This window comes from Taudactylus pleione, unplaced genomic scaffold (genome assembly GCF_031769625.1).
Source record: "Taudactylus pleione unplaced genomic scaffold, aTauple2 ptg000461l, whole genome shotgun sequence".
NCBI lineage: Eukaryota > Metazoa > Chordata > Amphibia > Anura > Myobatrachidae > Taudactylus > Taudactylus pleione.
Window position 1 is genome coordinate 383,793 of NW_028284863.1, and position 17,638 is coordinate 401,430.

Sequence of the window (17,638 nt, forward strand, 5' to 3'; positions counted from 1 at the left end):
TCCTGAGTTTAAAAAGAGAAAAGCAAATATATATATATTTTAAAACAGTTTGTTTGTTCCCTTAAGCAGTATTATACCCTGCTATTATAGGTACAATTAGTTCACAGTCTCCTTCATGAGCCTTTAGGCTACGTTTATAGTCAGGAAATTCCTCTGTTGTATTAGATTTTATATCCAACATGGCCCATGTGATGTATTTAAATCAGAAAAGAAAGGATTCTGCATGTAAAAAAGGAGAGATAAAAAAAAATATATAAAATCCTTTTACCGGGATTTGTGTCCACCTTACCTGGAGATCTTTCAAGCAATAAGCTTGCTGCGGCTGCACACTTTCATTAATTGTGCTGTTACACCTGTGAAGTATTCAGGTGGCCACGTCCAAACTCCGTGGGATCCTCCGGGCAATTAGCCGGCTGTGGCTTACCTCGGTAATAGTCACTGATCTCTGTGGGTACCCTTCAGAGTGGTATTCAATACATATGTATTCGTACTGCCGGCGTCTCTGGAAGATAAAACGCGTTTCTCCGCCTGTCAGCGGCTTCCTCAGTTAGTGTAATCATGTAATGCCTCAGACACTCCTTTTATTGGTCTCACGGAGGTAGGCGCATGCGCTCTTTATTTTTTATCCACGGCTCATTTTGTACTTCACCTGTGTAGCACAGATCGAGTATATAGAGTCCTATTTGTACCTTTTATAATCCAGATAGTTCTTCACTGTGTTGCTCATAACAGTGAGATGTATATTCACTTTTCGGTTTTTAATTTATCTCTATTTTATTTATCGGAAAATATATTTTTTAAAACAGATAGTTATTAAATCATATTTTTTATCTAAAAAATTAATTTGCTTCAATTTATTCCATATATTCTACCCATTTATAGTTGTAGTTAATTTATATTAAACTTATATTATACTTTTTTACACACCTATTCAAACCTCAACTGATATGTAACATAGACTAGTACCTCTACTTACAATACAAATATTTAAACAAACATGACCTATAATATATATATATATATCGATATATCTATATCTATATATCTATATCTATAAATCACAGGGGCTCTGCACTCACCATAATAACTAATAATAATAATAATAATAATAATAAACAGTGGGGTTTTGGTTCATGAATTGATCAATGTGATCACAAAAATCATACTAAACATAATAAACATTTTCTCATGCACCCCTCTTAACTAGTTATCTAATTTGTGTCAGCTGTTTTCCTAGGTGCTTTGCAACAGGTGTTCTTGGTAACTGTCTCACATTTAAAAGCAAAGTTGCTGTGAGCTTTAAACCTTGATAGCATACCCTGAGTGTAACACTAATGTGATGGCTATGTCCATGTTATAATTCTGAGCAATAGAGCAGGGACTTGCAGTAAAGTGGGGTCTCGTGACAATGGGCTGCAAGCTTAAATGCATTGATCAATTCATGAACCAAAACCCCACTGTTTATTATGATTATTATTATTATTATTATTAGTTATTATGGTGAGTGCAGAGCCCCTGTGATTTTTATTTAAAAAATGTGGTCACATACCATGTTGCACCCCAAAACTAGGAATGGTGAGTGCCGTGGATTAGTGCTTTTTGTATATATATATGTATATATTTCTCATCAAATTTGCAATGTCGACAATATATTCAAGGTCTACTAGTGCAAATAGTTATACAAATATATATTAATTAAATAAATTAACATTAATTAATATATATATATATATATATATATATATTAAAGAACACTTAAAAAATATAATGAAGAACACCGAAGCTCAGAAATCACTGTTCAGTTCCTTTAGAGAACAAGGCTATCCAGTAAATATTTTAGAAAAAGCCCTGGAGGAGGTTATATCAATAAATAGACAAGACTTACTAGATATGGAGAAAAAAGGGAAAAAGGAGATACAAGGAAACAATAGAGGAAATCCTACTAGTGATAGATCAGCACTATTTATTACCAAATGTAATAATTGTGTACAGGAAATTAGATCTGTTATAAAAAAAGAACTCATCAATTTTACAAATGGATACAGTCCTGAAAAGACAAGTTGATCTAGGTGGTAAGGTGATATTCAGGAGGTCTGATAATTTAAAATCTAGTCTTGTACATAGTCACTTTGGAAGGGCCGCAGGTAAAAATACTGACAGTATGAATACCTGGCTTACCCACAAAACCACTGGGTTTCCACAAGTGCGGGAGGAATCGATGTAAAACGTGTCTTCACACAAAACAAAAAACAACTGAATGTATGTCATCTGTACATAAGAGAAGATTCCCTATTAAGGAATTTATAAATTGTCAATCATCGTATGTGATATACGTAATACAGTGCAATTGTGGAAAACAGTACGTAGGGAGGACTACTCGTAAACTTAATATCAGATTTATGGAACATTGGAGAAATATATGTAAAGGAATAAAAACTCATCCCCTTTCTAGCCACTTTGTTCATTGTAAAGAATCCTCCCATAAAGAAAATAACATCACAGGAACTGAACAGATTAAAACTACAATAAGAGGAGGTGACAGATTTAGTCGTCTCTGTAAAAGAGAAGCCTTTTGGATATATCAACTAGGTACTTTATATCCAGATGGTCTAAATGATACCATCGAACTAAATAATGTCCATTAGATGTAGATCTATATAATGTCTTCAAATTCCTTTATGTACCAATTAGGATCAAAGGACCCTTTGGGCTAGGTGGTGTATTAGGGATTTAGGCCCTCATTCAGAGCCGTACGCTCTGAGCAGAGCGCACGCTCTGAATGAGGGCCGCCCTCCATAAAAATGGAGCGTCCTCCTGGACGCTCGTATAGCTGTGGGTCACCACCCACAGGCTATACGAGTGTGCAGTTGATGGCCGCGATGGTCTTGACCATCGCGACCATCGAAACTGCGAGCCGGAGCCTGCGGTTGAGGTTTTCAACCGCAAGCCCCGGAGTGATTTTGGCTCTACCAGAGCCAAAATCACTCCCACTGACATCACTAGTGATGTCAGTGGGCCGGCTTCTGACGGGAGGCATTCCCGTGGGAACGCCCCCGTCAGGGAGGCACGCCCCCGGCACGCCCACCAAAGGGGGTGTGGTGTCAATCAACATCGACAGCACGCCCCCTTTGATCAGACACTACGAGCGAAGGACTTTCCTTCGCTCGTCGCGTCTGGCGCATTAGCACGACGGAGCTCCCTCCGTCATGCGCATGCTCAGTGCAGAACATCGACCCACTTGCGAGCGGACAGCCGCTCGCGAGTGGGTCTGAATCAGGGCCTTAGTTCACTATTCTATATCCCTCCTTATAGGTGTGGATTTAGATATATGCTCTCCTGTCTACTATATTGCATGATATGGTTTATTATTCACCCTGAACCCATGCAGGTTCATATATGTATGTGAATTGACATAAAATTATTAGTAAACATATATATGAGTCTGATACAGGCCATCTGAGCTTTGGTGTTCTTCATTATATTTTTTAAGTGTTCTATAATATATATATATATATATATATATATATACATATATATATATACATATACATACATAGAGCGAGAGAGAGAGAGATTAATGTTAATTTATTCATTAATATATATTTGTATAAATATTTGCACTAGTAGGCCTTGAATATATTGTCGACATTGCAAATTTTATGTCAACTATATATATATATATATATATATATATATATATATATATATATTATAGGTCATGTTTGTTTAAATATTTGTATTGTAAGTAGAGGTACTAGTCTATGTTACATATCAGTTAAGGTTTGAATAGGTGTGTAAAAAATTTTATATAAATTAACTACAACTATAAATGGGTAGAATATATAGAATAAATTAATTTTTTAGATAAAAAATATGATTTAATAACTGTTTTAAAAAATATATTTTCCGATAAATAAAATAGAGATAAATTAAAAACCGAAAAGTGAATATACATCTCACTGTTATGAGCAACACAGTGAAGAACTATCTGGATTATAAAAGGTACAAATAGGACTCTATATACTCGATCTGTGCTACACAGGTGAAGTACAAAATGAGCCGTGGATAAAAAATAAAGAGCGCATGCGCCTACCTCCGTGAGACCAATAAAAGGAGTGTCTGAGGCATTACATGATTACACTAACTGAGGAAGCCGCTGACAGGCGGAGAAACGCGTTTTATCTTCCAGAGACGCCGGCAGTACGAATACATATGTATTGAATACCACTCTGAAGGGTACCCACAGAGATCAGTGACTATTACCGAGGTAAGCCACAGCCGGCTAATTGCCCGGAGGATCCCACGGAGTTTGGACGTGGCCACCTGAATACTTCACAGGTGTAACAGCACAATTAATGAAAGTGTGCAGCCGCAGCAAGCTTATTGCTTGAAAGATCTCCAGGTAAGGTGGACACAAATCCCGGTAAAAGGATTTTATATATTTTTTTTTATCTCTCCTTTTTTACATGCAGAATCCTTTCTTTTCTGATTTAAATACATCACATGGGCCATGTTGGATATAAAATCTAATACAACTGAGAGGAATTTCCTCACTATAAACGTAGCCTAAAGGCTCATGAAGGAGACTGTGAACTAATTGTACCTATAATAGCAGGGTATAATACTGCTTAAGGGAACAAACAAACTGTTTTAAAATATATATATATTTGCTTTTCTCTTTTTAAACTCAGGATTATATCTGAATTGTGACTGCTGATGGTCTGAAACAACATACTGCTCATAAACGCACTTTGGCAGTAAAAGGTTCTGCATCAATTTGCATCTAATGGGGGCATCCACTAGACAATTTTATCCCTGTCCAACCTCTTAACGATTTTCCCTTGAAGTTTCCCTTGAAATTTGATCTGACACTCTGAACAATATCAAAAGATCTAACGATAAACTGTTGTTTCAATCTGTGATTGAGAGCTTTCAGCTATAGTGGGCAGATAGTGTTTCATCATTTGATAGTTCAGCTTGAACGATGTGTAAACGATTTGTAAGCAATCAAGTGAAATTGACCTGCATGTTCAGTCGATGGAGGAGACGATCAAACGACCAGCGGGAGTGCACATCGTACATCGTTAGAAACAATTACTGCACGATTTGCAAGCGATGTTCGAACGATTATCGAACGATTTTATCATTATCGTTCAATCGTTCAACTTTATCGTCTAGTGGATACCTCCCTTAAGTATATTATTGTTACAATTGTGTTTGAATTGAGACTGCTGATAGTCTGATGTGTATGAATTTGGATTTGAGTACATTATTGATACTATTGTATCTGTAAAATGATACAAACAGTAGAGGTTTTTCTGTTGTTAGAACATTTACGGTTTGTTTTTAAACAGATAGAAATGTTATGTGCACATTGTTTGTTTTATGCTAAGGTTTAATTAATTGTAATATTTTATTATGTGCTGTGGGCCCATTATCTTGTGATATATGTTTAGATTAATGAATATATAATATTATCGGCTTATATCTGGTATATGGATGGAATATTATATTTTTATTGAACCAATAGGGATGTATTAAATATATTAAAACTAATCAGCTGATCCAGCGCTTTCTTTACGTTATTTATATTTTCTTGTGTCTGGAGTAGATTGCCTATATAGAGAGCAGCAGTTTCAGTATATATTGATAACAGTGAAAGGTTTAATTATTTGCTTTTTTCTTCCTTGGTTGATGCCTCGCTGGTGACTGAATTCAGCGGAGTTTTGAAGCGTTGCCTCTGGTTTGTCTCCAATTGATTATGGTACTTACTCATTTCAAATTGGCGCCACCTCCAAGGCTGGTTAGTCCATGGACCACATTTGTGCGTTGGGCAGGTGGAAGTCTGGTGTATATCGCCATTACATCAGGACTAGCCACTCGTCACCTTTGGTGGGCATCTCATGGAATTTGTTTTCTTGACGGGTGTTAATCAAGGCTTCTGCCCGCATGGGAGGTTTTTTGTGTGTTTTGCCTCTCATCTAGTTAGGATTTCCCTACCCGCGCCCAATTTTGTCCACAGTTAGGGACATTTTAGGTACATTTACACTTACTTATTGGTATATTAGATTGTTTGTTTGGTTTAGGAGGTTAGGGATTTTAATGGTAATTCTTCTTTACGTTTTTGTTTCAGGTCTGTGTTGGGATGAATCTTGAATATGGGTTATCGGGCATTCGTTCATTTATTGGGCTGCACGGTCACCTTTCTCAGTCAAATTTGGACAGTTTCCAGAGTTAAAATTGTTTAGATGGTTGGGGATAAGTTGTATGAAATGGGAGTCTTTTATCATGTCCGTGGATGAATATTTGGGAAGATTTAGTTACCCCATGTTTTTAATTATTCATCTGGGAGGCAACAAACTGGTTGCTAGAACGTCACTTGATTTGCTGTCAGTGGCCTTTTTGTAATATTTTATGGTCCGAGATTGCACCTTGTGTTTATTCGTGTGGTGCCCAGAACCCTGGGGTCATTGATCTAGCTCACAGGAGAGTCAATTTAGTTGTTGGGTAGGCTGTCCTGTCAAGAGGGGGGATATGTTGTGTCTCATCCGGCGCTCTCTTATAGAGACCAGCACTTAGTTAGGGCAGATCGCGTGCATCTTAATGAGGAAGGCATGGCCATCTTTCTTAGGGACATTCATATGGTTTAGGTTACTCTTTTTGAAAGGTGGAAGGTAGGTCATTATGTGTATTTGTATGGTGGCAGGGTAGTTCGAGAAACCTTGGTTGGTGGCTGTGTGAACGGCCAGTTAGTTATAACTATACTAACTGGTCTGGGGCAACACCCGTCCAGGTGGGCCCTCACGTCTTGTTCGAGGTGTGTTGCATTCCCCATTGGGCTGGATAATGGCAGATGGCCTAATCCTGCTAATATAGTTTTTTCCGGTGAGGTTCGAGCAAATGTTCTTGGCCTCATGAGTTGATGGCGAGGATGTATGGGCAGATGCCTCATCCTCGCCAGTGTTTGTGTTGTGGATAGCCTATTCTTTGTTGAGTGTTGATATAGTTGGGAATTGTGTGTTATGGTAGGGCCATTTTAAACATTTTTGTCACCATACATGTCCTTTATCATGTTTAATAAAACTTAATTTATATAATCAAAAAGCTGACCCTTTCACAGCCACATTGTTGTCTTGTGTCGTTATTCATTAGTATAAGTTGGTATGTGAGACAGTGTCATGTGTTTCAGCCGATATAGAGTTTAAGAACTTTGGAGAAGAAACAGTTCATCAACTGTGTCAAATGCTGCTGAGACGGCCACAATACTTGGCCAACTTGATGGCCAAGTAGAATAGACTTAAGCCTAGATATAGCAGTTCTGGTGGAATACAAGCAGTGATCAGAGAAAGATACAACTGTAATACAAGTAAGTAGCTCCTGTGTATAGGAGCAGTAATAAGGTTTACAGGCTTTATTGCAGAGTAACCAAAGAAGAACTCACTGCGAAACCAAGCTTGCGGAACTCCTTGGCACAAAGTGAGCGGCGCCTTTCTGAGGTCATGTGACCTCCTTCGTCCCCCTCACTTGGAAAAGCAGCAAGACGAAGGTTCTGTAGTTGCTGACGCTGCTCCTACAAGTTAAAAATTGAGCACTGCTAATAAATAATATGCATTAGAAAGGAAATCACCAATCACCTGGCATATACAGACTCCCACAATGATACAACTTGAGATCATTAGAGCATATAAACCTGGTTCTGCTCCCCTTCTCTAAAATACGATGTTCATCTGTGGGCACAATTTGGGTCAAGGTTAGTAAAAAATGTTGTTCTTCAGTAACAATAGGTCGATTTTGTACAAACGCTAATGATTCCTTATACACAATTTACATAATAAATTAAATAACAGGCAATAGTGCTTGGGGCAAAAATGTCATTAGTTTTATGGACAGTTTGTTAAGGGAAGGTAGGGAAAAGACATATGTGGGCATAACAGTAACTATACTAACATTCATACCAAACCATTTGCTGGTCTACAACTCTCCTTTAACTTTAAACAATGGACCCATCCAGTAACCACCATGCCCAGTAGGGCAGGCAATAGAAAAACTGTATGAGAAGAGAGCACTCACAATGAAAACAGCAAATCATAACAACTAGTGAGGGAGGGCAGAAGATCTAATGGAAATCTGATCTCTTATATAAACAACCAAACCACATCGAAATATCAACACATTGGAACCAGCGCCCCTATAAACAAGGATACAGGACTAAATAGACATATATTATTATATCGTCACTGTGGATATAATTGTTTTCCTTTCCAAAAGAGGGAACAGTGCTTAAAAGAGGAAGGTGGGGGGTGTAATCATCTTCTGGTGTTGATACCCTGATGGCAGGGCTCCTCCTTTTATATGACCACAGAAAAAACACTTCTCATAGTGCAGATCATTTATTTTCAATTATTTATAGGAAAGGGAAATATATACTGCGTACACTTTTCAGGCCCCAATTAGGCCAGTGTATGAATGGAATTGGATTAACGATCCTCGACCCTTCATATATGTAATTGACGAGAATCTCCTTTTTATCTTCTTCCTCAAAAATATTTTTTTTTTCTCTCATAGTGTAAAAACAGTTTTATTCAAACAATCAATTTATGTAAAAACATCAATAGGGGGATTAGCTTAGTACCATATTTGGCCTTTGTCAAAGGCACAATGATCAGCAGAATGATTAGATGTTATTCCCGGTATCTTTCTCCTGGAATACACGTGCCTCTGTAGCCAATTATGGTCACCAAACACAGTCCCCTTCCACATCAACGTGTTTCAGCTATGTAAAGGCCTTCCTCAGGATGTATTTAGATGGTGTCTCTTGCACACATTTATAGCACTAGCTAATATCTCCTCCCCCTTTCTGTTTCTGGAGAGGGCGGGTTTGACCTTCAATCCATTACATGAATCTTAGTTTTTTTTATAACCATTATACATAAATACCTATAATTTTATATGTAACAATATGAAAACATTTTCATACTCATGCCCTATTTCAGTGCAATTCATTTTTTATTAGTTGAAGCAATGATAAACAACCCGACCGGAAGTGAATCAGCGCTCTCCGCCATGATCACTTCCGAGTTAATACCTCTTTTTGTTACATGCGTTCCATCTCCGTGGACTGCTCTCTGGATTCCCTGGAACTTACATCATTTCCACCTTCCCTGGACGGAAGTGATGGTTGTCTAGGAGACCTCAAGCAATGCTCCCTTTGCCGAGGCTCCTCCCTCTGATCCCCACATCATGCGTTCCACCTGTTGTAAAAAACTGAACACAATTATTTTAAAATTGTTGTTATATATAGTTGGGAAATAAATTTCCTGTGTCTAGTAAAATTAATGATGTATTAAATGCTGAATGGATACTTTCATTGTGAACATCCAAATACTTAACATATGCCACACCAAAGACACTTAATGGGTACATTGATCTAAATTGTTAATGGGAACTTATTATAAGACCTGTGTGGGTGTGATTATAAATTTAGATGTCAGCTAATCAAATTGCCCTTTGTGATTCACAGAAACCATTTGATCTCAAAGTCACTGTTTAGACCTTCCCGTTCTAGGGTATTTGCCTCGAAAATGCACTTAATTTCCATCCTGGCTAAATGATCCTCGTTCTCCTTTATTCTCCAGTTCCCTTCTACTTTTTTAATCCCTATTATATTTTTAATCCCAGAAATTGGGCAGTTGTGTTTGTCCTTAAAGTGCTTTGAAAGTGAATGATTCTCATCCCTTTTTTAAGTTCCATAGGTGTTTGCTCCATCTATCCTTCAATTTCCTTGTGGTCCTCCCAATATATTGAAGACCACAGTTGCATTCAATAGCATATACACCATTATAGCTATTGCATGTTATGAAGTCTAAAATGGCAAACTCTTTCTTATTTGAATTTGTAGAAATGTCTCAATTTTAGAGGTTTGCGTACAATGAGATCTACATACCAAACATGAACCACATCTGTGGAATCCCCTTGTTTTAATCCTACATGATCTTTTTTCTGCGGTCGCACTTTTTACTAATCTGTTTTTTAAATTGCCAGATTTTCTATATACAAATCGAGGTTTTCCAGGAATTAGGGTCTTTAAAATTGGGTCTCCTCTTAGTATGTGCCAATGTTACGAAAGATCTTCTCAATTTTCTGGTATTGGTTGTTAAATGTGGAGATGAATGGGATTACTGGTTTTAGATTTAGATCCTTATTTTTTTATAGCTCAATAAAGTACCAAGAAAAGGGAAGTATTTCTGAATCAAAAGCAAAATATCTAATTAAGAAACAACCTACACTTCCGGTAATGAATATACTACCACAAATTCATAAGGATAATCAGAACCCTCCCAGATGCCCGATTATTACGGCATTAATTCGATCTCTTCCAATTTATCTCACTTTGTAGATTCCTTTATACAGCCAGAAGTGACACAAATAAATCTTATGTCAAAGACTCGATTGACATAATTAATAGACTGAAACAAACAACGATTCTCCCTGATTCCATTTTAGTAACGGCAGATATCTGTTTGTTATACACAATAATAAAACATGACTTGGGGATTGAAACAGTATATCAGACCCTCAAAAAAAGCCCCAACAAACTTGAAGATTCGATGATAGAGTTTATCAAAGATGGAATTTCTTTCATCTTGAATAAAACATTTTTTTGGTTTGCAGGTCAACATTATATACAATTACAGGGAACTGCGATGGGCACTCGATTTGCCCCAGCATATGCCAACATCTTCATGGGATGGTGGGAGGATAATGTCATGTGGCAAAATCTGTATTTAGACAATATAGGTATATGGATTTGCTTCATAGATTATTTTTTTTTTATATGGAATGGGGATCAAAAGGATTTATCAACCATTTGTGAAAATAACATTAATAATCCCTTCAATATAGCATTAACCTTTAATGAAAGTAAAAAATATATACATTTCTTAGATTTAAATATTTACATCGAAGAAGGCGTTCTGTACACTAAGAACTATGTGAAGCCTACAGACAGCAATTCATATGTAAGCATAGATAGCCAACACCATCCTAGATGGCTATCGAACATTCCCATAGGTCAAATTCAGAGAATAAGAAGAAACTGTACTAAGAATGAGGTATTTGAGGAACAACACAAATAATAAAAAATAAATGTATATCTAAAGGTTATAATGAAAATAAAATTGACAATATTATTGAAAATATGAGAGAAATCCCTCAAGATGCTTGAGCTATAAAAAAGATAAGGATCTAAATTTAAAACCAGTAATCCCATTCATCTCCACATTTAACAACCAATACCAGAAAATTGAGAAGATCTTTCGTAACATTGGCACATACTAAGAGGAGACCCAATTTTAAAGACCTTAATTCCTGAAAAACCTCGATTTGTATATAGAAAATCTGCCAATTTGAAAAACAGATTAGTAAAAAGTGTGACCGCAGAAAAAAGATCATGTAGAATTAAAACAAGGGGATTCCACAGATGCGGTTCATGTTTGGTATGTAGATCTCATTGTAAGCAAACCTCTAAAATTGAGACATTTATATCAAATTCAAATAAGAGAGAGTTCGCCATTTTAGAGTTCATAACATGCAATAGCAACTGTGGTCTTCAATAAATTGGGAGGACCACAAGGAAATTGAAGGATTGATGGGGCGAACACCTATGGAACATAAAAAAGTGGTTTGAGAATCATTCACTTTAAAATCACTTTAAGGACAAACACAGCTGCCCAATTTCTGGGATTAAAAATATAATAGGGATTAAAAAAGTAGAAGGGAACTGGAGAATAAAGGGGATCAAGGATCATTTAGCCAGGATGGAAATGAAGTGTATTTTTGAGGCAAATACCCTAGAACCGGAAGGTCTAAACAGTGACTTCGAGATCAAATGGTTTCTGTGAATCATAAAGGCCAATTTGATTAGCTGACATCTAAATTTATATTCACACCCACACAGGTCTTATAATAAGTTCCCATTAGCAATTCAGATCAATGTTCCCATTGAGTGTTTTTGGGGTGGGATATGTTAAGTTGGATGTTCACAATGAAAGTATCCATTCAGCATTTAATACATCATTAATTTTACTAGACACAGGAAATTTATTTCCCAACTATATACAACAATTTTAAAATAATTGTATTCAGTTTTTTACACCAGATGTATTTACAGTATATGTATGAATTTAGTTTTTTTTTAAAAAAATAATGAAAATATTGTTTTAGGAGACTAGATCCCCGTCATGGTGAAAAGTAAATAAGTAAAATTTTGGGCAATGATGAAGTTTAACCCCCCCCCCCATAATGAATGCCGGTAATTAATAAGTTTGATACACTATCCAAGTCATTAAATGCTTGGTAAATGTGCAAGGTTGAAGTTAGCAGCTAGGTAATTGTCTCCAAGGAAACCCAGAAATACCTGACCTCGACGTGCGCTCCAACAGGTGGAACGCATGATGTGGGGATCAGAGGGAGTAGCCTTGGCAAAGAGAGCATCGCTTGAGGTCTCCTAGACAACCATCACTAAGTTCCAGGGAATCCAGAGAGCAGTCCACGGAGATGGAACGCATGTAAAAAACAGAGGTATTAACTCAGAAGTGATCATGGCGGAGAGCGCTGATTCACTTCCGGTCGGGTTGTTTATCATTGTTTTCAACTAATAAAAAATGAATTGCACTGAAATAGGGCATGAGTATGAAAATGTTTTCATATTGTTACATTCAAAATTATAGGTATTTTTTTTTTTATAAACTCTTTTTATTGAGCAAATCACAAAGAAAACAGTACATTCCAATATTCAAAAAATAAGGTGCAGCACATAACAGTTTTATAATGGAAACTGTACTATTTCAGAACAATAATATGATCTAATAGAAGATTTTCTCGTTATAAGAAAATAAAGAAAATAGATGCAAGAAAAAATCTTGCAGCAACGGCGTGGCAAACCATTTAAGAATAAAGGAAAAAAAGAGAAAAAAGGAGAAGAAAGACAAAGGAGGAGAAGAGGATGGGTGGACTCCATATGGAGTCACTCATTTACAATCTAAACATAATAAAGAAAAAAATATAAAAGGAAAATTTAGTTGTTAAATGGAGAAGTAACATTCTGGTATGTCAGCCAAGGGGACCAGATTTTATCAAAGGTTTTGGATGTATTACGTAATAAAGCTGTCATGTATTCCATCTTGTATATATACCAGATACGTGATAATATTGCCTGCATTGGAGAGGGGTAAGGGTTTTTCCAGTCCGCTGCAATTTGACAGGTCATAGCAGATACTATGTGTCGGAATAACTTATTCTGAAACCGGGACAGAGAAGGCAGACTCAAGGGAAGTAGAAAATGCCAAGGGTCATAGGGAATCGTAATCTCAAAAAGGTGCGAGAGGAGATCAATAACCTCCTGCCAAATACTAGCTAATTTGGGACAAGACCACCAGATGTGCAAAAAGCTGCCCTCTCCACCGCAACCCCTCCAGGATCTATCTGAAGCATCGGGAAGCATTACTTGTAGCCGCGATGGAACATAATACCATCGGTAAAGCAATTTATAAATATTTTCCTTAATTTTGACGCAAATAGAACTGGTGGCAGCGTTGTCCCAGATCTCCGTCCAATCCTCAGCATCTATAAAGTGTCCCAGATCTCGTTCCCACGCTAACTCATGAGGGTCCCGATAGGAGCTTACTTCCCCTAGTAAGGAGTAAATAGTAGAAATAAGACCCCTAGAGGAGGGTCGTCTCCAACATAAGGACTCAAAAGAAGTCAAAGATCTGCTAATCAGAGTCAAGCTAATTTTGGAGTGGAAGTGTCTAATTTGTAGGAACCTAAAAAATTCTTTGGATGGAACTGCCACTCTATCCCGGATTTCAGAAAATTGTGGGAAATTAGTATCTATAGTAATATCATTTACATAATAAATATTACTCGATGACCAGGCAGTAAAAGATGATTTGTAAAGTCCAGGAGGAAAAACTGGATTATGAAGTAGTGGTATCAAAGGGGACGGGGCTGGAGCTAACTTAAAACATCTATTGGTTAAATCCCAAACCGCTAAAGAGCGAGAAATTACTGGGTGAGAAGAAACCGTCCGGGGGCGATGAATCTTAGATAGCCACAAGAGGGAGGATACAGTGGTCAGTCCCAGCTCCTCGGCCTCAATAGCCACCCAGACCTTCCCTGCACTGAAGTTACACCACTGAGCACAATGAGAGAGCTGCGCAGCATAATAATATTTTTTAAAATCGGGAATACCCAGCCCCCCACCCCTAGAAGGCCGCTGAAGCAACTTTAGTCTAATCCTCGGGCGTTTCCGGTTCCATATGAAATATGAGGTTTGGTACTGGAGGAATTTGAACACGTATGGAGGGATGTAGATCGGAAGGGTCTGAAATAAATACAAGAGCCGAGGGAGAACGCTCATCTTAACTGAATGTATTCTACCTATCCAAGAAATAAAATAGTTGAATCAGTCATGCAGATCAGACTTAATGCAATCTAGAAGGCAGGGAAAATTTGCCTGAAACAGCTGATGATGATGATGAGTTAAGAAAACACCAAGATATTTAATCTTTTTTTTATGCCAGGTACAAGGGAGCATGGCCTCTAGGGTTTGCTTTAGGGTAACAGGGATATAGAAATCAAGAACTTCAGTCTTGGTAACATTAATTTTATAACCCGAGTGTTGGGAATATGAATTTATTTCCTCTAAAAGTGAATTTAGGGATTGGGCTGGGTCAGTGAGAGAAACTAAAATATCGTCGGTATATAATGCGATTTTATATTCAGAGGGGCCAGTGGATATTCCCGAGATAGCTCTATTACACCGGATCCTTGCCGCCAAGGGTTCCATAATAAGAGCAAATATTAAGGGAGAGAGGGGACAACCCTGCCGAGTACCGTTAGTGATCCCAAAACTGGAGGAGTAGACACCATTAACCGAAACTCGTGCTGTGGGGGAATGGTAAAGTGCAGCAACGCCATCTAAAAATTTGCCTGAAAAACCCATTTTGTCTAGGACAGCAAATATGAAGGGCCAGGAAATGCGGTCGAAGGCCTTCTCCGCGTCTAGAGCTAAAATCAGAGAAGGAAGTTTCCTTTTATGAATAGAATGTATCAGATCAATGGCCCGTCTAGTGTTGTCCGATGCCGGACGTCCAGGTATAAACCCGACCTGATCCGGATGTATCAAATAAGAAAGCAAAGGAGCTAACCGAGTCGCTAAGATTTTAGCATAAATTTTCAGGTCGACGTTTAATAATTAAATCGGTCTATAGTTAATACAATGAGTAGGATCACGATCAGGTTTAGGAATCACTACAATGTCGGCCCGAGTTGTATCAGGAGCAAAAGAAGCACCCTCCAAAATATCATTAAATAGAGATGTAAGATGTGGGGCAAGTTCCTTTGTAAACAGTTTATAATATTGGGCTGTAAACCCATCAGGGCCTGGGGCGGCAGAGGAACGTATTGATCTAATAGCAGCTATTGTTTCTTCATCTGAGATACGGTCATTGAGAGTAGATAGTTGGGATTCTGAGAGCCTGGGTAGGGAAGTAGAGGACAAATATGAGCGCACCCCCTCGGCTCCAGCAGAAGTGGGATAGGAAGAATCTGATAAATTATAAAGGGAACTATAAAAGGTCCGAAATTCCTCAGCCATAACTTCAGGATCATAGGTAAAAGAACCAGAAGACGGAGAGTGTAATTGGTCTATCGCACCTAATGCTTGTCTGCGACGCAGTTTATTGGCTAATAAAGAATCGATTTTGTCAGATTTGTCATAAAAGCGTTGACGAAGTTTTTGCAAGATAAGCGCAGCACGGCGAGACAGAAGGGCATTAAGCTGACCTCGTAGTTTCTCAATTTGGGTTAGCATGGAGACGCTAGGGGATATTTTATGTTGAATCAATAGTACTGAGATTTGTGACTCAAGGGAAGTAATTTCTTGTGTAGCCGCTTTCCTAACCGCTGAGGTTTTAGAAATGAGAAAACCCCGTATAGTAGCCTTATGGGCTTCCCAGAGGATACTAGAGGTAATATCAGGAGAGGTATTCTCGTCAAAGTAGCGGGTCATTGCTAATTTTATTTCTAGCAGAGCGGGGGCATGTTGTAAAAGGGAGTCATCAAGACGCCAGTTACGCTTTCCACGAGGAGAGCAATGTACATCTAAAAGAATATAGACACCTGCATGGTCTGTCCATGTAAAGGGGGAAATACCAGCTTCCATAACTAGGGAGGTAATAGTGGAGGAAATGTGGATCATATCTATCCTGGAATAATGTTGGTGTGGAGCTGAAAAATGAGTATAGTTCTTGCTGTGAGGATGTTTAAGACGCCAGGTATCACAAAGGCCATAATGTTTAAGGGAAGCCAGGAGAGTACGAGAAGCCCTAGGAAGAGACATCCCAGAGGAGTTTGAAGGTGGGTTCGATCTGTCTAACAGGGGGTCAATAATGGTGTTGAAATCCCCACACAGGGGGGCCCTGCGCAACTCTGCTAATACGCCTGAACAGAGAATCAAAGAATTGGGGCTGGTCTTGATTAGGAGCGTACACTGACACCAGAGTGAAAATCTCAGTACGGAGAGTACCGATCACTATAAGAAATCGACCCTCTGGGTCTGTCACAGTTTTAATGTGGACAAAAGGGATATTGCACCTAATTAAAATGGCTACCCCACGTTTTTTACAATTCGCTGAAGCAAAGAAGGTATGGGCAAACCATCTACCTCGGAGCAGAGAGTGCGGGCCCGTAAGATGCATCTCTTGCAAAAATGCAACATCGGCTTTCTCCCTCCTACAAGCCCCCATGAGAACGGTACGTTTCTTAGGAGAATTAAGTCCGTTTACATTAATGGATAACAATTTAAGAGACATGGAAGAAAATATAAAGAAGTGCTACAGACATAACACACACGTATAATAAATCAAAAAATTTGGTCCAAATAGAGCCACCCTTAGGGACAGAAAGAGAAAAAAAAGGGGAAGAGAGCCACAGAGAAAAAAAGGCACACACAAAAAAAGAAAGAAACAGAGAACCCATTTGGGTAACAACCCTGGTAAATTGGGTCCAAAGCAAGGACTGCAATAATATCAATCAACATAACATTAATCAAAAATATTAAAGGGAGCATGGGGGGTAGTGAAAGGACCGTCCAATAGAATCAGGACTGCCTGGACCCTTAAATATAAGATCGGCTATAACCAAATCAAACAAAAATCCCAGTGATACAGGGATCATAAACCTGTGTCAATATATAGGGGGGGGGGGAAAGGGAGGGGGGGGGTTGGGAAGGGAGTAGAATGGGAAAGACAAGGGGAACAAAGAAACATTATCTAAACATCATAATATTCATACACATAATAACTACGTATGTCGCAGAGAACCAAGAGGGGAGGACTTTTCCTCCCAGCAAACTTCAAAAAGAACATTGTAGGGAGCTCAAACCCTATTATAAAAAGAATATACACCAGGGATTGTCCAAACAGTTCAAGTGGGGTCACAGTCCTTAGTATGGTGTCGTGACACCATGGTCCAGTCCGGTGAAGGAGGTGGGGAGCGTTGAGGTCTGGAAGAGGGAGCAGCAGTCACCGGATCAGAAGTCGGCGTCGGAAGAAGATTAAGCTTGGCTAATAAATCT

At 38.3% G+C, this 17,638-nt stretch overlaps 1 protein-coding gene across 5 annotated transcripts in view; it reads right to left on the reverse strand.

Moving 5' to 3' along the window:
• Positions 1 to 17,638, reverse strand: part of ELMO3 (engulfment and cell motility 3) — a 450,596-nt gene that overhangs the window by 193,604 nt on the left and 239,354 nt on the right. For all 5 annotated transcript variants that reach the window (XM_088448606.1, XM_088448605.1, XM_088448607.1 and 2 more), the window contains exon 12: positions 7,442 to 7,570. In XM_088448606.1, the coding sequence (XP_088304732.1) occupies positions 7,442 to 7,570 (129 nt within the window). The remainder of the gene's footprint in view (positions 1 to 7,441; positions 7,571 to 17,638) is intronic.